At 32.1% G+C, this 23,048-nt stretch overlaps 2 protein-coding genes across 2 annotated transcripts in view; one reads left to right on the forward strand and one right to left on the reverse strand.

Moving 5' to 3' along the window:
- The window catches only part of LOC144842038 (DNA polymerase alpha catalytic subunit-like), a 45,975-nt gene that overhangs the window by 1,938 nt on the left and 20,989 nt on the right, over window positions 1-23,048 (forward strand). The gene's annotated exons all lie outside the window — the stretch shown is intronic.
- Window positions 663-22,433, reverse strand: LOC144842436 (NACHT, LRR and PYD domains-containing protein 14-like). Its single transcript, XM_078698883.1, has 8 exons — window positions 22,093-22,433; window positions 19,099-19,283; window positions 13,193-13,288; window positions 12,648-12,847; window positions 11,424-11,459; window positions 11,200-11,307; window positions 10,117-10,182; window positions 663-3,199 (listed from the first exon to the last, which is right to left on the reverse strand). Exons 4-8 carry the CDS (start codon window positions 12,712-12,714, stop codon window positions 663-665), a joined length of 2,814 nt encoding a protein of 937 aa, XP_078555009.1. The 5' UTR covers window positions 12,715-12,847; window positions 13,193-13,288; window positions 19,099-19,283; window positions 22,093-22,433.

Raw genomic sequence — 23,048 nt, forward strand, 5'->3', positions numbered from 1 at the left:
CTGTATAATATAAAGTGTAACTAATTAGATTGTCAAAGTAGCATTGATACCATTAAGACAGGGTTTCGAAGACATTTAAAAGAAAAATTGAGAACTAACTAAATACGACCACAATCGTTTTTTATATGCGCAGGCTTTGATGACGTCATTATATTGTGAAATTATATTTTTCTCATGTTAGTGGTATTGCACATGTCATAAGCTATAATTTGATACCAAACTTGACATATTTATGTAATTTATATTTTTTTAATGTTTTTACATAACTACATAATATATTAATAAAAATGGGCGTGGTAAAAATTATGTCATTAAATTGATCGAAAATATCTAGAATTGTTAGTTTGGCCTAACGAAGTAAATAAAGTGCACAAAAAAAGTGCTAAGCAACCTGACTATTAGGGGGTCTTAGCTTTCATGATCTTAGGTTTCGTGACACCCCGCTATTAACCTCTCTTTTTAACCATAATTTTGAGAACGCATTCGTACAAAACGAAATGTCTGAATAAGTTCGAAATTGTGATATTGTGTTAGCCTGGTGTGTTATCATTCAAATAATAAAATATGGCTCTTCGTTTTGTATGCACCTGGAAATTATCAATAAATCACATTTGAATGCAGTCTAATGCATCTGAAATATTTTATTTTTTTTTCAGTTTTACTTAAAACATCGGATAACCGTTTTGCCAGTATAACATTTGGTCTAATCTTTTACCAAACTTAAATAATTCATATGTCTTCAACTCAACACTACTAAAATCCTTTATAGCATTCATTTCGTCATCTGATAAATTGCAACCATCAATGCAAAGGCATTGTAGGTGAGGAGAAATATTTAATAAACGCACTAATAAAGTACCATTAGTGTCACCAAACTTATTATTACTTATGTCAAGGTGAGTGAAACTCAAAATCCTTTCTGAACACACTGTAATCATTTTATTTATTACATCACCTGATAAATTGCACTTATGCATGTAGAGTTTCTTCAGCTTAGGAGACATAGTCAACAGAGAGCCCAGTAAAATCCCGTCAATGTCACAAAGATCATTATTACTGATACAAAGGTGAGTTAAGCTCAGGATAACTTCTCTACCTAAACATTTTATAATTGCATTCATTACATTACCAGATAAATTGCAATCTTGCATATAAAGCCCTTCTAGCTTAGGAGACATAGTCGGTAAAGTATACAGTAAAGTACCATCAATGCCACCAAGATTATTATAACTGATATTAAGATGAGTGAAACTCATACCTTCTGTGCGTGAACAATCGTTGATAAAAGGAATCACTGCATCACTTGATAAATTACAATTATGAATGTCAAGACTGATAAGCTCAGAAGATATTTTCAATAAAGAACCCAATAATCTACCGTCAATGTTACTGAGACTATTCCCACTGATAATTATGTACTTAAACTTACATCTAATTTCTAAATACTCTCTGATCATAGCATTCAGTACATCAAATGATAGTTTGTAATTATTTATTTTCAGTTCATTCCTTTTTCCAATACATATTATGTGTGCTAAAGCCTGTCCTTTTCTACCAGATGGAAACAAATCAATAAATTCGTGTATGTTTTCATCATTCAAAGGGAAAAGAACATACTTTGAATAAACTTCCCATAACATTTTTACGGATTCATTAGTTTGTTGAAATAGTTGACATTTTAAACAAGAATTTGCAAATTGAATGAACATTTTTAAAGAATTTGATACATGTTTTGTTAGTTGTTGTATTTCGATTAGTTGTGATATTGCTTCGATAACGGCATCCATATTGTGTTTATCAACACATTCTAAGCAAGCACCCAACGATTGATAAGTTAATAAATCATGTTTAATAAAAAGTTTTATGACTTTTACAGCATCACCACCAAGAAACCCAATTGCAAACTCCCTTGTCATTCTGAAATGCTCACTTTCGAATATTTCCTTCAATTCACTTTTATCCAACGGTGCAAGTAATTTATTTATGTCAACAGCTGTGCATTCATTTACACATTTACTTTCAACTACTACTTTGTATAAATAAAATCCTGCCAATGACTCAGCTATCAATTTGTGTGAAGGAATATAAATCTCTTCAAAGTCCGATCTTAAAATGGGTGCATCTTTATAAAAAAACCCAAGTTTTAAGGCCATATCAACCATAGTTGTCTCAGCCAGCAAGTCTTTTTTGTTAATTGAAAGTTGGTTTACTTTTAGACTTTGATACATACAATTTCCTAATATAATCATAGCATATACATAATGTTTTGGAGTATCCTCAAATTTGGAAATCAATCTGGGTTGTGGTTGTTTTTCAATGAACTGATTCAAAACACTTCGAAATATTTCTTTAAAAAGATCAGATTTACTACTTGGAAGTCTTTGTTTGTTTTCCCACATAATACAAATTGAGAGCAGTAACATGGGATTTTTGCACATTTGTTGCAGTTGATTGATGGTATTGAAATGATAAAATGCCAAATCCCCAAAAAGGGTATCAACAAGGGATTTTCCAAATTCAGGTTTTTTTAAATACTCAAAATGATTTTCAATATACTTTTTTATGCTATTTTCCCCAAATCCGTTAACTCTCACATGTACATTACACGCATTTTTGAAGTAATCTATGTTTTCTGAACGTGATGTAAGTATCACTAAACTATTAACTAATGCATTTTTTCTAAACAGGTGAATCACACTTTTATTCTCAAATCTTAATTCATCTAAGCCATCAATCAATAGCACAATCTGACCATCATGTTGCACTATGAAGGATCTGAGTTTTTGAATTGAAAGCTGTGTAGCATCCTCAAAATCGTTCATATTGGGTTGCTTTACAATAAGATCTACAATACTATCATCTTTTTCTAAATCTCTTGCATTCAACGGAAATACAATTTTACCTTCAAATATATTCTCTTTAGCTGTTCTGTATGCTATGTACCTTAACAAAGTTGATTTACCTATACCCCCATCACCATCTATAAGCACTTTACAAGCAGGTATTGATTTAATGTTAGCTAATACTTCATCAAATTTTGTTGGCACTAATTGCCTGTCATTTTCATTGAGTAGATCCAACTCTGTAAATATGTCAGTAAGATCAAATTGTTGTCCACTATTCAATATTGCTGGTGTAAATCTACTGGCCTCATGGCAGAAAATCTTTTGTTTCTCACACAGGTATCTTTCTATCTTTTCTGTAAAATAAATAAAACATATCATAATACCAATTATATGGATTGTGTTCATAAAAAAAAAACTGTGCTTTATGTATAAACATTGTTAACACTTTGACTGCCAGAGGTTTTTCCAGTTAGAAACTGCCACCGCCAGCGTTTTTAGCCCAATTCGATGTTTTTATTAAAGCTGATTGAAACCATGTATGTGATCTGATTTATATGTAATTTAGACTAAAATAATCATAAAGACTTTAGCTTTACAATGGTACCAAGAACGATTTTTAAATCGCAATATGTAAATCGTAATAGTAAAATGAAAGTAACCCACTTTTTGAGTTTTTCGTAGTTTCGCGCAAGAAAGTCGAGATATTCGCGATTTTGTGCAAGACATCACAATATGAAAGTATCGGCCGGTGAGATCAACAAACAACAAAAAAGTTACTTACACGGCACCGATAGGCCTATAAAAACAAGTTATCACTATCGAAAAATGTATTACATTTTATAAATCATAAATCTTACATCAATGTTTCGCCAAAATCCACATAGTAAAGACACCAGGCCTAGTTAACCAGGCCTAAAGTTGGTCCGGAACCGTTTTACGACTAGGCCTAGGCCTAGTACTATTAGCCTACCTAGGCCTAGATAGTAAACTGATGATAATATCCATACCATTTCAAAACAAGTTTGTTGCGTGAAACTTGGTCACTTTCAGTAAAACACCAAAACAATTAGGGTATACAATAATAAAATTAAAAACTTCATATTAAAAATGACTCCATTATTTGTTATTCAGATAACAAACAAACATGTCAATCCACAAAAACCTTAGCGCGCGACCGATACACAATGCGCCAAGCCATCTCTCTACGCGCTACTGTGATGCGCGGTGTTTGTTATTTCGACAGGTACCATTTTGACAGTCGTTCGTAACCAGATTAGTTACTTTCAAATTGTAAAATATTGACGGTCCAGACCGAATATAGTGTTCATATTTATAGTATATACCAATAATTAACCTATCTACCGGATTTCGTAAAAAAACGCGAAAAACGAAAATCTTCGTGTTTGGCAGTCAAGCGTTGTGTTTCCAAAAACGAAGATCTTCGTGTTTGGCAGTCAAAGTGTTAAGAGCCATTGTCTGTAAGAATCAAAGAAATAATATCATAATAAAAATAGATTTCTTATCAAATTTTGCACATGGTTATGTGTTGAGAAAAATGAAGTATTTTTTATTTCACACATATATTTCCATGACAATGGCCAAATTTGTATTTTTGACAAATTTTGTCCTTTTTTAAGGGTTTTCTAAATGGATATTGGTAGTACATACTTCGATATTTTTGTTTTGTTCATTTAATTAAAACAAATAATTAGTGTATGCATAATAACAATGCAATGTGTACCTGTTTCAAATTTTGTTTATATTTTTGATTCCATACTTTGGGAGATACCATTTATTTAAAAAGGGGTGTTTTTCATTTTTTTTTAAATTGTTAAAAACAACTAAAGTTTATTACAAATAGGTACAGTTAGTTCTAATGTTTAATAAGTGATTTCTAAAATAAAATACTGGGGTAATTTATAAGTCTACAAGCAGTGTTGCCAGAAACATAGGCATTTTTATTTTTTCATGGTATATTAGTAAAAACATTTTATTTTCTTTGATTATCTGATTTTAAACCCATTGATCAGAACAATTCTTAATGTTTTATATAATTCTAGTTGTGTTGTGAGAAAAAAAAACAATATTTTAAATTATAGATTCTGTAATTTCCATTTTTAATTTCATTTTATAGGTTATATCCTCTGGAAATTTGAATAAATTATCAGGTTGTTGTGAATTTTAATCTTTGCAACAGATTACTCCTCTCTTATTTTGAAGCTTCTCTTTCATTTTTTTACTTTTTCTATTTGCTAATCTAAGCAGATCCCACATGCCCATCCACCACCACTTTCGACTAATACCCCAACCCCCCACAATAACCACAAAAAGATAAACTGCAACACTTCGGTCGATCATCCACTATAGAGTGTCAAATTTATGCAGTCAAGCACCACCCACACTGTCGCTACCATCGCCCCAACCAATAGACGGATTCAAACTCCTCCATCCCACCCCCTCCCCTTCCTCCAAGCTCCCACCCACCCCAAGTTAAAAATTGCAATGTAAAAGATAGGACGCCTCCAACCCCCTAACTATGTCAAACTCCTGGATCCACCAGTTTTCCCTCCCCAAAATTGAACCAATCAAAAGTCAATGATATACTCGGGTATGTTAATGCTACATAACAAATATTGAAGCCCTGATGTGAAATTTCATGTCATTTAAGGTCAGCATGTAAAATATCACATTTTTTTATTAAATATTGGTTTTAAATTCTATATTTTTTTTCTGTGAATTTTGGATTCAGTAGTAATTATTAATCAATAATTATCTGATATTTAATTTCCCTTAGTTATGCATAGCAACAGTTACTATGGTAACTAAAATTGAAATATTCTTTAGATTTTTCATACTTATCTAATACAAATTTAAATTTATAGATTATTACCAGGCATGCCTTATTTGCATTTTCAAATTACCATTTCACAAGGTCATATTCGTAAGGACTTTCTTCTTCTTTCTTTCTTCATTTGGTACCTACAGTACAGATAAAAACTACTGCAACTACATTACCTACGCGTGGGGATCGCGTGGTGGTTGCGTGGCGTAGCCTACGTTGTGATCAACTGTGTGTGGGAATTCCCCAAACTCAACTGTGTATACGTGCATCGTCGACGGCTAAGCAGGCTACGAAAAGTTCGAATAAATAGAAATGATACAATTATTTCGCCAATACAATAATATCATCATCATTAAACATACTTGAAATTCAAATTTTTTAAAAGAAAATAGCAATTAAAAACTGTTCAAAACATAGGCTAGACGCGAAAGGTCTTATTAACTAGGCCTACTGCTGACTGTACATTCACCATCGCCGGCCATTGATGACGGACCGTTATGACTACCTTCCATTATAAGTAATTAATACAGTACGTCAGTATGTTTCATTTAAACAAAAAATATCCAGGCTAGAAACTGTCGTAACTGTACATCAAACTCCATTATTAGCTATTGTAACAACAACCTGCAGCAGAGGATCGGAAGAGGGTCAAGTTACAGGGTCGTTTATAACATCGTCATCAGCAGAGAGGAGGATCGGAGGACACATAACACATGCTTGCCTGATCTTGTTGTTTTGTTTTTTTAGTCGTGCGCGATAATAAATTAGATAGTATTTAAATAAATGTTATTTTAGTTATAAATAAAAATAAATTATAATTAACATTTTAGGGTTAGGAAATATGCAACACTTTATTTAATAAAAGTTCAACTTCACTAAATTGAAGGAAAGGGACAGTTCAGAGAGAGTATCCATCCGCGGATCATAAACATGTGGATATAAACACACTGGGCGAATGAATTACGAATGGAGTGATCCGTCTCGATTTCCGTTGGAAAAAAAAAAGATCGTACTTGTATTCTATTATTTTGACATTTACAGTATTTAAACAGTCCATATTATCCCATAGAGTACTAAATAAGCGTAATATTTCATTTAAACGCAATTTTAAAACGAAACATCGTTCATTATTATAGCCTAGTAAACAAACATAGTTCAGACAGTAGAGTAGTACTGCGCGATACACACACGACACGTGGGTAAACAGCAGCTACACGGCGAAAACTGACGTATCGAGGAAATACCTGTATCCTTCTTAGGCTATACCAGTACCACATTATTTCACATTTTCACGTCATGTACATCGTATTTAACGCTTGTACACAGTATGGATTATCATACAGTACTACCACTAACTAGGCCTATAAGTACTATATAGTCGTATTTTCCATCAACTAAATATTTCAATGCAAAATACTGTTTTTCTGGCAATTAATTGAAATAAACCTGGCAACACATTCTCATATTTTATCTATAAACTATTCGTATGACTCTATTAGCATTATGACAAGCCAAATATACATTTTAATATTGGATTAGCCATATTTAAATTTTGTTTCATGTGTTTTGTTTGTATTTGTTTGTATTTTCCTGGCAACACAAAACCTAGTTACATAATTTACCCCAGATTTTTTTATGTGATTATTGCATAGATTCCAACTGTCCCAATTTCAGCGGGATTGTCCCGTTTTTTTATGCTCTGTCCCGCTGTCCCGCCAAACCCTTGAATTGTCCCACTTTCAAAATATTTTATGATGAAAAAAAAATAATGAAATAATATTTTGAAAACTACCAAGATTGAATGTCGATATGCCGAATTATTAGGTGAATCGGTGAATTTTATATGAACTAAAAGTACAGACGATTACACGACGATTGGATTACGATTGTTATTTTTAGATTTAATTATATTTTGTACCGAAATTCAATTAAAAGGGGCAGTGAAAATCCACTAAATATGGCCATTTTCAACCGGGAAAAGTAAATTGGATCGTACTTGGGAGCCACTCTGACCAGGGAGGTAGCAATGTCGTATTCGGTTGGGTTGGGACTTTTACCATTGAGTATTATCAAAGAATATATATCACAAGAATGAGTATTCCGCGATTTTTGCATGAGAAATTTGTAACAGAGAGCTCCAGAGAGTGATGTATACATACTAAATAAGACTTGATTTAATAGATATTATACATGTCACATTAAATAGAATTATGATAATATATTTTGCAATTGTAAACTATTTTATAATACATATTTATTAACAAACTAGTGTACATTCACTTTTAAAGACAATTATTTACTAACATGCTAAATTAGTTCACAAAAAAGGCCTAACACAGCAACACCAAAAATCAACGAATCGTTACTCAGCACGGCCTATTCTTTACCATTGCCGCGTACTACTCTACGCCCAGTAAATTAAGTATTGTTTTTATGATATAAATTAGTATAAAATACATGTTATTAATAGGATAAAATGTTAAATTTCATTACATTTATTTGTTTTACCAGAAACAATTTAAATATAGGAATATTATTAAACTATCCTTCGTGAAAACGCGTAAACACCAACACGCCCGGTCACGCTATCGTAGCGCCCGGTTGATAAAACGAACTGTTTATACGGCAGTTTTTACTAAATAAATTGCATAAAACGAACAATTAAATATCCAAACAGCATTTAACATGATGTTGGCATGTAGTTGATAACATTTTTTATCATGAAAATACTACCGGTGGTCCAGCCTTTGATTAGTGAAACCGTCACAAAAAGTTGTATACATCCCAGATACATCCTCACTTATGGCGGCGCCCTACCACATGGACAATATTACTGTTACAGGGAAAATCGCGGATTACTCATTCTTGTGATATATATTCTTTGGTATTATATAGTTTTTCCGTTGATTTACCTTTCCGTCCCTTTATTTTGTTGAGTATTTTGAGCGTTGAGATAGTTCTTAACGAAAAATCTTGGTTGTTAAAATATGCATTTGTGTGTGTCAAATGAATGACGTACGATCGTTTTTTCCATGGCCGGAAACGGACGTCGTCTAATATTTACTAAACTATAAACGTTCTGAAAGGCTACGTGCACGTGATTGAGCTGCGTATCGCGGTTGTCTGGCGGTGTACTTTGTACGAATCGTTCGCGTGAATATCATGTTACATCCAGGGACCAAAAATCGTATTTATTTTTCAGGTGAAAATCGGCAATTCATTTGCAAATTTACAGACACGTTTCACTCGACGTACACCCGAACCATAAAACCTTTCCTGGATACGGGCCTGATTACGCGAGTCATAATAAGGTCTTCCATGTGACAACGGAAGAATATTAATCTGGCATAATATTTTTTTAAATTTTTTATTTTTATATTTAATAATTATAATTATGAGGCCTTGTCCGGAGGCATTTCTACACAGAACGAACGCGACCGCAGCTCCCCCCCCCCCCTCTCCGACCCCATTACTTTAACAAAATTCAATATGTCTCGCTTTTGAAAGTCCAGGGGTTGGAATGTCTGTTATTGTTGAAAAACCTATTGAATATAAAATTAAAAAACCTCATTGATATGAAAACACCACTTTGGAAGTTATAGGTACGTTTATGAGGTATACTTTTATTAAAAAAATATTTTTAAAAAACACCCCTTTTTAAAATAATATGGTATCAACCAAACTCCATTTTGTAAATTCTTTTTTCTACATTAAATGGAACTTATCAATACAAACAAAAACTGTATACTGTATTAAAGTATTTTTGGTTTGTACTTTTTCACTATAGAAAATCTGTGAAAAATGGCAAAAACATCAAAATTTGGATAATTGACCGTTGTCATGGCAACGAAGGCTAAAAATTAAAATGAATGTTGTAGGTATGCTTTTTTTTATTGAAGTGTCTATTCATTAAATCGACTCATCTTTCAGACTATAGGCTAGGCAATCTATCAAAAATAACAGACCAAAGTGAAACAAATTGAAAACAGAGATTTTTTTTTTTAAATGGTCACATATGATGAGGAGATCAAAATTTGAGCATCACACTTCTGTCACTCATCCCGATGATATGCAAATTAGCTTAAATATGCAAATTAGGGTGAAATTACAGGGTTACCATATCTCAAAACTACTCGTCCGATAGAGTTAATTTTTTCATTGATTTATTCAGAATGTATATATATTTATATTTGCTCCAATGAAACATTTTACGAACAAATGACCCTCGACCCCATTTCTCAATGTTTGCATACACAATGTGACTAAATATCTGTAGACTTTATTGTGCCCTCAAATGACCCAGATATAGGTTCCTATCCAGAATAGAACTACTTTGTAATTCCCAAAATCACACCCAAACCCGAGAATCAAAATCCATAAAAAGAAAACTATAGAAAACATTGCAAGGTTAAAACAACAATCTCTTACCAGAGTCTGACAACAATCGGACTGTTTCCATTTCAGATTGACCATTAGTTTGTGATTCTACATTACCTATATGAGATGAACAAAAATCCAGTGACTGATGATTAATCTATTACTGGGCTATAATTTAAAAGAAACTCATTAAATAGCAGTAATTCAGATATATATCAGTAGATAACCAAAATTAAGGTAATATTAAAGTTCTATTAAAATAAAGTTTGGTGGATTAATTTGAAAAAACGTGTTGATTATTTAAACTATTTTTCAAATTACTTGTTGGTATGATAAAAGAGATAACAGAAAGTCAGCTACTGATCGTAACCCCAGTTCATTTATAATAACATGTTGAACAAAATTTGGGTAATTTCAATGACAATAAACTTTGAAGATACAGATATGTGTGCAAGTGCAATCAATGCCTGTATTGTTTTAGTTAGTAAAGTTTAAGTGTTATGTGTAACAATGAATTATTCTATTATTCTATCAAACCATGTATACTTTTTTGTTGTTGCGCATTCTGGCGTTGTTTTTCATCATCCGCTCCCTACATCAGAATAATATCTCTTTGAATTACTAATTTCTACTGGAGTATTGGCAACATGTCAAATATTATTTTTACCTAGAATGGGAAATGTACTGTGAAGCTTTGAAATACAATGTACAATTTCCGTGCCACGCCTTTAGGCAGTTATATTCAAGAGGATTAAGAATTAGGAAAATTTAACTACTGTATTCAGTAGTTTACTAAGGCTGAACAAATGAGAATTTTAAATTCGGACTGGGCATGCGAAAACCCCAAAGCACGTCTGAGAGAAGAGAGTCTATGAAATGTATGCAAGCTAGTTTCTGTAAGACTTGTCCAATAAACATGTTTTGTTTTGGCTGTCAATAATCCCTTAGGGATCCCGAAATATGTACAGTAATAGTAATAGATTATATCTTTGTTCTGTGTAGTGTAGGCCACGGACTTAAACAAATGAAAGTTGATTTATTGATTGATAAGCTATAAACTACAGAAGGAAAACTGAATTATAATCATGCTTTTAACAGTAATACCAGATTATAACAATAATAATTGTTGCTTACAACATTTGCATTGAAGTCTACGTCTAATGTAATCCCAACGCTCATCCGGGCAAAAATATTTCACTACACAAATTCCAATTACAAAACAAGTACCAACAATTCCAAAGACTATAATGAAAAAGTTAATTATGTAAAATCATTCTTTTTAGGCTAATTTCATTATCTTTATTTTTTACACTTAATCCAGCATTATTGCGAAGTTTGCTTGAAAAAAAGTTACATACCAGTACTTATTATTATGACTGCAACTGTATTATTATCTAAAATAAAAATGTAAATAAAAATATAGATAAACGTCAGACTAATTGTTACAAATTTGTTGAAAAAATAGTATGAAGAGGTGAACTCTTACAACAACTACTACTTACTACTTACAAAAATAAATTTAATAGATGATAAACATAATCATAGTTAATTTATTTATTACACTCTTTATTCCTTTAAAAAATATGGTTAAGCTAAAGCGGCGTTCCACAACCTATGGGTCGCGACCCAATTGATGGGTCGCGAAATTGTTCTGAAACTTTTTATCAATTATACACTGATCTATATGTGAAATGTTCTCAGTTTTGTAGAATTTACAACACTGATTACATTTTACATCTACAGTTTTTCCCTATGTTGACGCACGGCGAGTGTACAATTAGGGACTTTACGAAACACGACGGAAGCCATAGGACGGTGCTCATGAATAATTTATGCATGAGCTTTAACAAAGTGGGCGGAGCATAGCGTGAAGTTCCTGGGGTCACGGTCAAAAAAGGTTGCAGAACGCTGAGCTAAAGCATGGTTAAAGAAAGAACACCAAATTTCTGTATTAAAGGTTATCTATTAAATTATTTAACGGTATAAAGTACTCGCTGAATTCAAGTACAGACTAGACTAAAGTACAGTTTACTATGTAAAGTTTTGACTCTCAAGTCTGAATACCAATCACATTTAAGTTATAAATACGCCTCTTTAATTTTAAATGTAATTACCCTCTTTTATTAGTCTATTTGTGATGATTACGACTTTAAGGAAAAGAGTACATAACAAGTTAGTAAAAAATAATACATAATATAAATAATAAATAGGGCATGATTACTAAACGCTTGGTGTGTTTTAGACAATTTAAAACACCCTGAAATTTGTTTTAATTAAATGCATTTTACTGTCTGAAAATAATAATCTTTCATCTTTGTGGTTAAACATTTGCGTGAACCATGCCTTTTGAAATGGAGATATCTCAGATATTATTCAAAAATAGGTTAACATTTTGGATTGTGCATTTGAGTAGTTAAAGAGTGTGTTTTAAAAACATGGAACAATTCTGAGACAAACACTAAGTACATCTTGGAAAGACACTGAAAATTGAAAAAAAAAAAACGCATTTTTATTAGTGTTATCACCAAAAATATAGGCCTACAGTACCATAGAATGTTTGAAACAAAAAGTAGTTTACTTACTCTCACTCTCAGTGTTACTCATAGTGGTCTGTTCAACAATAGTCATTGATGTATTATAATCCATCATTAAGGCTTACTGTTCTATATTAATTGGCTCTAGTTCTGTTTCGCAGCTGTTTTTATTTCGACTTCCTTTTGACTCCAAACTTGTTAAGTAACTTATCGTGAATCCACACCTGAGAATTGGGCCTCATAAAGTACTTTAATGAAGAAGAAATGCATAAAAAGTAACAAATAAATCCTTTGAATTGATGATTTTACAGACTTGTTTCTCGCATACTGTTCATGAATTTCGCAAGTTCAACATTTTCATTTCTATGGAGCGCCAAAAGACCAACTATAATAGAGGGTTAAAAACTCAGTGGAATGCGTCTACTTTTAATGCATCTATTATTAAAATACACTTTTAATTTCAAATAAACGGTTATCCGACGTTATACAAGAGAAAAGGTCTAGTACATTCTTTAAAACCATGTCAAGCACTTTTTTAAACCTTCTTACAGTTAATTACGAAAATACATAAAACAGAGAACTACAGTACTTACAAAAATCAATGTAACTCGTACCCTTGTATCCTATGTACAGCATACATTCGATTTCAGATTAGTTGAGGGTTTTTAATGCTCACCTCTTCTCGAATCCTTATTGAAAGAAAAGAACTACTGTTACTGATATTGTTTATTTATACAGTACGTCACTGCTGTATTTGTTATGCTTAATATTGTTATTCATTCCAATTATGTTCCACAGATGAGTGCACACTTTCTTCAATATATGCACAAAGAGCAATACTGGTTTTTACTGGTTTGAACAACAATGTAGTATTCGATTTTGTCCAAGGTGGGAATGGAATTTCAGTTCATCCAAAAATAACTGTACAAGCATAAAAACAATATGATAATATTACTTACAGTATATTTAAATAAATAAATAAAAAAATAAAACTACTGTACACGCACATTGAGCTTAAGTATAAATAATGACATTTCTCTTTGTTCATATCATCAAACAAATCATCAAAATAATAATTGTTTGTTTGTTTTATTTCGTTTACCACACACGTTTTAATAAAATGTAAGTTAAAATATATGAACGTCGACAATTATTATGCCATCCTATGACATGAATTAAATATGTTTACAGTGCTGAATTGTACCTATTTTGTAGCATACATCATATTACAGTATTTACGGAATACACTATATTATGTATGCAATGTTATATGCAATGTAGCATATATGAAATTACGAGACCCATCTTTCAATCCACTTTTTAACAGGATGACTTCATCAAAGTGAAATACAAAGACAACAATTTTAGAAGATAATTATCTAAATAATTACATTAATAAAAATTTGAAGAATTTTGGGCACGTACAAGTGAGATGCACTCTCTTTTAAATGCGATGAACATTTATAAAAGAGATGAATATCCGACTTTTTGAATTCAACTGGACATATGACGACGTCATGACATCAGATAGACAAAATTTGTATGAATTCATATCTACAATTCAACGACATCCATAATAAGCTTTAATCACGTGGGTCACTTTTCATTCCGATGAACTATTGTTTGTTTGTTTGTTTTATTGGTTTATCCACACATTTTAATATAAAAATAATTACAAATTACAAATAAGATAGACACATAACATAAAATTACAATAAACAAATAAATGTTTGCAAGGTACTGTATTCCTATAACTTCCAGGAAAAATATATTCTATTATTTACACAGAAAGGTTCCATGATCCAAAAACACGAATACTATCGTATTGTTGTATTCATTTTACTGTTGAAAGGAATTTGTACATCTGATACAATGCTGTACACGTAGTGTACGCCTACCGATGTGTGATACAGTATTCACAATTACAAACCAATTAAAAATAACAAAACACAGATGATACAACCAGCAAGTAAGATACAGTATTCCAGAATCACAATGACATCATTATCAAGAAATTAACTTTACTTATGTCTCCAATCCAATTCTCGAACATAAACGACAATTTTAAATAAATTAAACTTTGCAATATCAAGCTGAACAGAATTCCATATTGAATGTGTAAGACTCAGCTGTCCTGGGTTATACCATACTCAGTGAATAATACCATGTTTATGATACCATACACATAGACAATAACAAAAGGCAGCGAAGCTATGAAAACAAAGGATTTATGAAATCTAGAAACTAACTGTAAATGCATTGATTGTGTGCGATATTCTGCGCATGACTTGCCCATTTCATGAGCCGTTGCCTTTGTACTTTTTAAATAACTTTTGTTTCCTGAAAGTTCTTTCTTTTTTATTGCCAGATGTCCTTCACAATCACACAGGAATTCCATATTCCTTTTAATGAAATCTCAATTGTTTTAGAACATTGCTAAACTTTCACTTAACTAATAATACTAATAGCATTAACTGATTTTACCTAAAATTAAACAGATTGAAACATTAAGGACCACTGATTTCAGATAATTTTTTAACAATTAATTATTAATTGATAAAAAATGCCATTAATGATTAATCATTATGTTGTACAGTGACCCAGATCATACTATATGTATAAATACAGTGTAAGATTTCCTAGTGATTATGAAATGTATTCACTGTAAAATTAATTATTATAGGAAAAGACTTTAACCATGCAGTGTATTTGTAAGAAATATGTCCTACTGTACACAATGTATTATAGGCATAATTTAATATAATAATTCATCTTCTACAGTATTTAAACACTGTAGGAAACATAAAATGTGTAGTTTCCACTCGTGCCATGGTGTTGTGCAATCCTCATGAAACATCTGTATACTACTGTAAATTGTAATTGCGATATCAAAATTGCACTAACTATCCACAAAACAAAACTAGAAAGCCACTCCGAGAGTGCATACCTCCGCCTACTGTAAAATTCTCCTACATAAGATTTCTCACTGGAAAAAATACATATTTGTGTGTGTCTTTTTAATGCTGTTTGTGATGTATGCTAATTTCACGACAAGCATGTGAAGCGAGTTTGGTGTAATGGTTATGTAACAAGCCTCTTAATTAACAATAGCTTCAGTTGACTAACAATAGAACAGCAACGCGAAAATAAAACGAGTGAATTTGAAAAGAAATAGGTTTTTTAAATTACTCACATCAAAAAAGGTGCACATTAAATCAAATTATGTTTTAAAATTACAAATCACAAATTATAACTCTTGCCTCTTGTACAAAAATGTTTTTTGGACAAGTAGTTCTTGAGAAAATACAATTTCAGTTTACTTGTTACATTAAGACTGCTCGCCGGCTTTTAATTAACACTAGCAGGTCTGAAAAGTATACTAAAAAGTGGTCCAGAATTAGGACCATGGTCCCAAAATTTAATGGAATGGTCCTTGACCACATATCTATCTGTATATTCATTTTGGTAAAGATCTTGTAATTACTTTTTGAGTAATCCTGCTAACATTAACAAACAAACAGACAAACACACGCGATCGATTACATATACCTCCTTGGCGGAGGAAAATTATATTAAATCAATAAACATTTTATATTATATTTAATTTAAGGAAATGAATAATGGGTTCATTTTGTTTGACACAAACTACTAGTAGTACTAATAGTACTTGCATTAAAGAAAACCACTCCAGTCCAAAGTTCATCTATGAACTAGTAATAGTATTGGTCATTAAGAGATTTGAAAGTATTTGATAAGCCATTGATTTCCTAATGCCATTGTATCATGTTAAGTGAATGAACTGTTGTTTAGGATTAATTACTAAAAATATTGAAGAAACTGTTTAGGGTATAAAATTAGTGATCTTATGTTCTGAATAAGATCAAACACATTGTCCTGTTCACTGCTGCTGCCTTTTGATATAATGGTTAATTAATAAACGGTGGTTATTTTTTTCGCAGCAGAAATAGCACCGAACTAGAGGGTACTCCGAGAGTACAAACCTCCGCCTACTGTAAAATTCCCTAAATATTTTTTTTTTACATTTTTTTTTATTAGTTCTAAGTGTAAATCTGTTAACTGCACACTACAAAGTTGTGGATGACAGTGTGGTGTAATGGTTATGTATCCAGCCTCTCACAGTTGAGATCGCTGGTTCAAGTCCCACTGAGGTTTTTTTTTTTTATTATTTTTTTATTTCTTTTTTTTTTAGTTTTTTGTGGACCTTGATCTTTGACCCTGACCCTTCAAAATTTAACCACAATTATATGATGTGTCATTGATCATTGTGGCTAAGTTTGGTGAGAATCGGATAAAAACTGTGGTCTCTAGGCAGTAAAATAGTTTTTTGTTAGTTGTGACCTTGACCTATGATCTTTTCCCCTCAAATTCGAACTCGTCCAAGCTTTTGGGGCATAGATCATTGTTGCCAAATTTGGTGAGAATCGGATAAAAACTGTGGCCTCCAGGCTGTTCACAGACACACAAACACACACACACACAAACATACAGGGATGAAAACATAACCTCCTTGGCGGAGGTAAAAATACATGGTGATCCGATTAAATGGCATTCTAATCTATTTCGGGTCACATTTTGCTAAAGTAACATTGTTTCCTAATAGAATGAACAAAAACTTTTGTTCTGAACAATTCCAAGACCATACTCTATTCAATATCTAAAAAGTTATCAAGATAGAATAAGGTCAAAGGTCAATTAGAGAATATTTCCAGTCACTATGTTTCAAAAACATTCATTAGGTGAAATATTCTATGGTCAAAGTTTCAAAGTGCAATAAATGTTAATTTTGACAAAATGTTGTGCTTGTGAAGAGATACAAACATTTTTCTGATTGGGCAATACAAAAACAATGTTTTCAATCTTAGGATCAGTAGTCATACAGTACATGTGATGCAACTTTGACCAATCACATTACATGTTTCTAGTGCAAACTCAGTAAACAGTAATTACCTATAGACACTGATGATAGTGTTGGCCTATTTTTGTACTTTAATGGTATCAAAGGTTAACGATCTACAGTATGTCATCACAGTTAAGTGAAACACATTTGAAATTTATAATTTAATTAAGTAACAATAAATAATTAAGCATGTTTATTAAAACAGAGCAAGTGAAAATGATGATGATGAAAATGGCATACAGTATTATATACTGTATTCAAGTCTTTGTCAACATGGGAACTAAATTGAGAACATCTAGATTAAGCAAGTGTTAACACGAATGATGTTTTACTTTTAGAAGAATACAGTTCATGAATGAAAATGAAAATGTAAAAATTGTATTCTATTCCTTGAGGCGTATACAGTATTCAAACATACTGTACACTTCACCACAATAACATTCGATTTATACATGACCATATTCCTGAGATGAATTATTTCGTCTAAAGATTTTTCTAATTGAAGGTAAAAAAACATCCAAATTTACTGTAGTACTTTACACTTTGTAAACTACTGTTTTAAAAATATATTGTCCCCCTAAAAAAATAATACAAACACTTTTTTTTTAATATGCCATTTTAATGTCACAAAAACTAGATCGAAAAAATTTAATTCCTGACAAAAATGTAATTTAAACTAAAGCAAAAAATACTTAAATTGTCTGTCAGGCAATGGTTGTTGGTTAAAATTAACCGTTTCTTTTGTCTTTCTATAATAATTGAAATAAATATTTTTTTTTTTTTTCAGAAGTGAATAACTTTATTAAAACTGCAAAATGCAATATTCAAAGTCTAATTTTATTAATCTTTATTTTCAGGTTTTTTGGGGACAATACAGTACATCTTATCATACATCATAATAAAGTTATTAATGTTAATCAGTAACTGTTTTCTAAATCAATTAATAACATTCATTTTTATTCTCTAATGAAATTAACAAGTGACAGTCAACACACATTCACCACATTTATGAAACGAATAAAGTTGTGAAAACTGATTCAGAGAGGCACAGGATGAACTACAGTATCTCTCTAAACAGGAACTCTCTCTATGGTTCAAATTGACACCACTGTTATAGTTTTCTGAATCAAAAATTATTGTATAATGTATTACAACAAAGGTGGGCATTTTCAATACCGCCTGGTATTTCATGCACCATTGACTTCACAAATGCTTTGATAATAGAAATATCTTGGGTACAATTTATGGTTCACTGGGTAAAAGTAAAAAGTCAGCCATACTTTTACAGGAACAAATCATTTTTATTAACCAAACTAGAAATGACAATTACAGAAACCTAATGATTATTTTTGCCTGTTAGTGTTCTTAGTTAATTTTTGTTCATTAAAAATAAAAAAAGCTTAAATTCAGTACTATTATTAGATTGTCTGATTTTGAGGGGGTTGGGGTTGGAAATATAATTTAAATAAGCCCAAATGACGGTTTATTCAGGTATCCTAATAAAACATATAAACTTAATACCATCATGTTGCTCAAATTTTTAAGGAATAACACATTGCTGGAAATTTTCAAATGACTTACCTTATCTGAAGCAGATATGCTATTCATGTTGGTAGTTACCAGTGGGCGGTGAAGCCCGTCACCATAACCTCTTCAGCTGGTCTGATGATGTTTACTCCTTGTCAGGCCTAGAGTTTGTATTTAGCTTGACCAGCGGTTATAATCTTGTCAGACTATCCCAAATAAACTGATTGTGAGATTTAAATCTGCAGGAATAACACATGATGTATTTAGTATAATTACTCAACAGGAATTTGTAATATTATATACTGTATAACATTTAACAACATGTTAAATGTAATACTGTCATACACATACCTTTGTACTTAATAGCAATTTTGATCTTCCTTTAGCAAATTTGCTGTGGTTAATCAATTAAAGGCTCAATTTTAGTACATTACCTCAGTGTTCACTGTCTAGTAAAAACCACTTTGAGCTTGCTAACAGGGTCTTCCTTTGTGTGTGAAAATTAACACCATTTCCACCAGACGATAATTGATAGTTTTTTGTTATGTTTCAGAACAAAATGGAATAACTACCTGTATGTAACTTCATCTAAAAAAGCTAAGCTACTGATTGTACAACAGAAAAATAATGATATAAACCAATTCCTGCTTGAGTTTAGAAATATAATCCCAATTGTTCAGATATTTGTTTAGCTAGCATTGTGATTCAGAGAAACAGCTAGGAAGGACAGTATGAACATTCTTCACTTGCTATCTACAGTTGGTAATATTGAAATACATTATATTATACTGAAAAGAAACTAATTTTATTGCAAAACAAAATCTTTCAGATTCGGTTCATAAACATTACTGTACTTTATGTTTTAAACTAGAAATTTAGAGTTTTGATTGGTATTTCTGTTCTTTATTATTTATGCAAAGTGCCGATTTAGATTATTTTAAACAGAAATACATTTATTTGTCCACATCTTTTTAAATAAGTTTTCTTTTAAATCTTTCTAGTTTGATCCTACAATTGCTATGACAATACAGGGATGTCACCAGCATGTCATGAGAGTGGTGGTCGCTCCCCAAGTTGTAAATTACTCGGAAGCATTTAACTATTATTAATCGTAATCATTTTTTCATTGTGTTTTTTTATCTACTCGACTCGACGGCGAATATTATAAATTAATAGAAATTTCCCACAGTAGAGGCCTGATGGCACCACACGGTGAACCACAATGAACTAGTAGGCTTAGGCCAACTTCTAAAAATAAAACGTCCAGTCGATCCAGAAACGATGCCGACAACAAAAGATTGTTAACATTCTAAGTATAGTATCGGAACGTCCATCGCGCACACAGAAAAAGATCGTGTACCTAGATTTTGTGTCACATGATATGAAATGCGATACTCTCTCTAAATTAACTGTTCCCACTACACCACCACACGTAGCACATTTTTTCACTCAAAATTAATTATGGTCGGGGTTAGCTAGCTACAGAATACTAGGGCCATTTTCTTTACACAGTGACATGTCGTAATAATTGAATAGGTCTAGGCCTATGTTAAATCTTGACATGGAATATTGATTTTGTATATATTTTTTTATGTTTACGTCAGCATATTTATAATTCGCAAAGGTAGGATTAAATAATTTAGCGTAAGCCTAGGCTGCCGAAACTAGACTCTACTCCGATGTCGTTTCAGCGCACGATGTCGTCTCGTCCGGCTAAATTAGGCTAACCACCAAAATGTGTCGTCTCCTACTAGGCCGATTTTAATTAGTGAATAGTACATTGTTAATTTGCATTGACCATGCGTTTTCTAAAGGTGATGACAATGTTGTTTATGAACCCTACGAACCACCCTACGATCGACGCGTTGATAATTATAATAACAATACATCGTAGTAGTAAGTTACGAACAATAGGCTACGATCTACATGTGTAAATATAGTGGTGGTCGGTGTCATGAAAATGGTGGTCGGAAATTCCGAGTGGTGGACGGGGCCGTCCATCGCCGACCACCGTGGTGACATCCCTGACAATAGAACTTCAGTATTTCACATTTTTCTTAGTAGGAATTCAACATCGTGTAGCCGGTTTACAGCTGAAACAGCCGCTGAATGAAAACAAAAACGCCCATTGAAACACAATAATAGAGCGCCACGCATATAATGTGCTACAAACAAACTCAACATTGATAACATACAAACAGTACACATCATTTAAAGGAAGAAGTAACGTTTTAAGAAATAATTGTCTTACTTGTTTTTCGCCCGTCTCCGTATTGTCAACATAATTAGTGTGCTTTCACATCGTGAGAGTAAATGAAAGGGGACATTAATTCTTACAAAATAATAAACTGCGCATGGGTATAACTATAAACCCAGTATACGCCGTTCATTATCGCGACTGTATTTGGTCGATTTAACGCTTGGTCTGATATAACAAGACAGAGCTAAATTTATGACGTCAAACTTTTCAACTGTAATTAAAAATTATTTATTCTTAAAAAAATTGGTATCTTTCACTTTACGCTGCACTGCAAGTGTATTGACATTCAAATGTTAACATTAACAAACAATATTACGTACAAATGTTTAATAATTTTATGGTTGCAGCCGTTTCAGTCGGTGGTTGTTTCGGTCACACACACCTAGCCTAGCCTAGGCTTTACCTAGGCCTAGGCTAGGAATTAAATTCAAAATACAAATTTTTAAATAAAATCTGCAATTTCTGTGTGTTGTATTTATGTACTCTAGGCCTACTACTACTAGCTAGGGCTTAGGCCTAACTAGATGAACGATGGAGAGATGTCAAAAGCAACTCCTAGACAGACACTGCCTAGGCTAGGCCATCATCTAAGACCACAGGTGCCGACGGCCGGAGGAGAGAGAAAGGAAAGAGGAGCAGCTCCATCATGAAGTTCCAACCACCAAGTCAAGTACAAAACGATACAAAAAACCAAACACGATTTACGGGCCTGGTTTTTGCGATAAACATAACACTCCTGTTTACTACCTATTTTCATTATAATTATTATTGAAATATGGTATACATACTTGGTAAAACGCTGCCTGTTGTTAGAAGAAGAGATATTCCACAGATGGTCAATATTATAGTTAATTTTACCGTGTTAGCTTCCTGATTACATACAATCGAACGCCGCCATTTTCCTTTCAGGGGTGATCGACCCTGGCCTCAACAACAGAGGGTGTGGTACATAAAAATCGTGCGTAATCAACCGTATAATGTAAACAATTGAATATGAATATTATAGGCCTATATTTTTATGTAGGGCGTAAAAACCTGCTAGCGATACTATAGGCCTATTTGCTCATGGAAAGGCCGAGTTTGAAGAGAGTATACAGTAACAGAATCCGTCAATTACATTAAAAAATAAACATAAGCCTAGACATTTTTTTAATGTTCGTATATTCATATGTCTGATATTGTCACTTAATTAGTATAATAAATTGGCCCTATATACTATAGGCTGGTCTAAGTAGTAGGTAATGAATTAATAAGTAATATTTTTTTTAATATAATTATTTCATTAAAAACTTTATTATTAATATTAATAACGGTCGTTATCATAGCGCAGCACAGTATGAAGTGAATCATTATTAATTACGCCGGGGATAGCATGATAGGGGATTCCCCAAGTAATATCATTATGCTTTTGATGTACCGCCGTCGGCTTTAATTTATAACAATTAATTGTTAATTAATTAATAATATGCAATTAATATTTATATCCAATGTCTTTTGAGATAAGATCAATTTTTTTGTCTGAAAAGGGAAGTAAAATTAGGCCCTTATCGTTGTTTTAGTTTTCCTGAATAGCAATTGGTCAGCATCTTAAAAATACATACCTACAAAATACGTAGATGCTAGTCGGGCATTAACTATTATATAATTAAAAATAAATAAAAAAAAGATTGAGGACAGGCATAAATTACAACCTGCATATGTTACCTTTGTTTATTATCGATACAGAAATACAGTATACAGTTCG

This window comes from Antedon bifida, chromosome 5 (genome assembly GCF_963402885.1).
Source record: "Antedon bifida chromosome 5, ecAntBifi1.1, whole genome shotgun sequence".
NCBI classification, from domain to species: Eukaryota; Metazoa; Echinodermata; class Crinoidea; order Comatulida; family Antedonidae; genus Antedon; species Antedon bifida.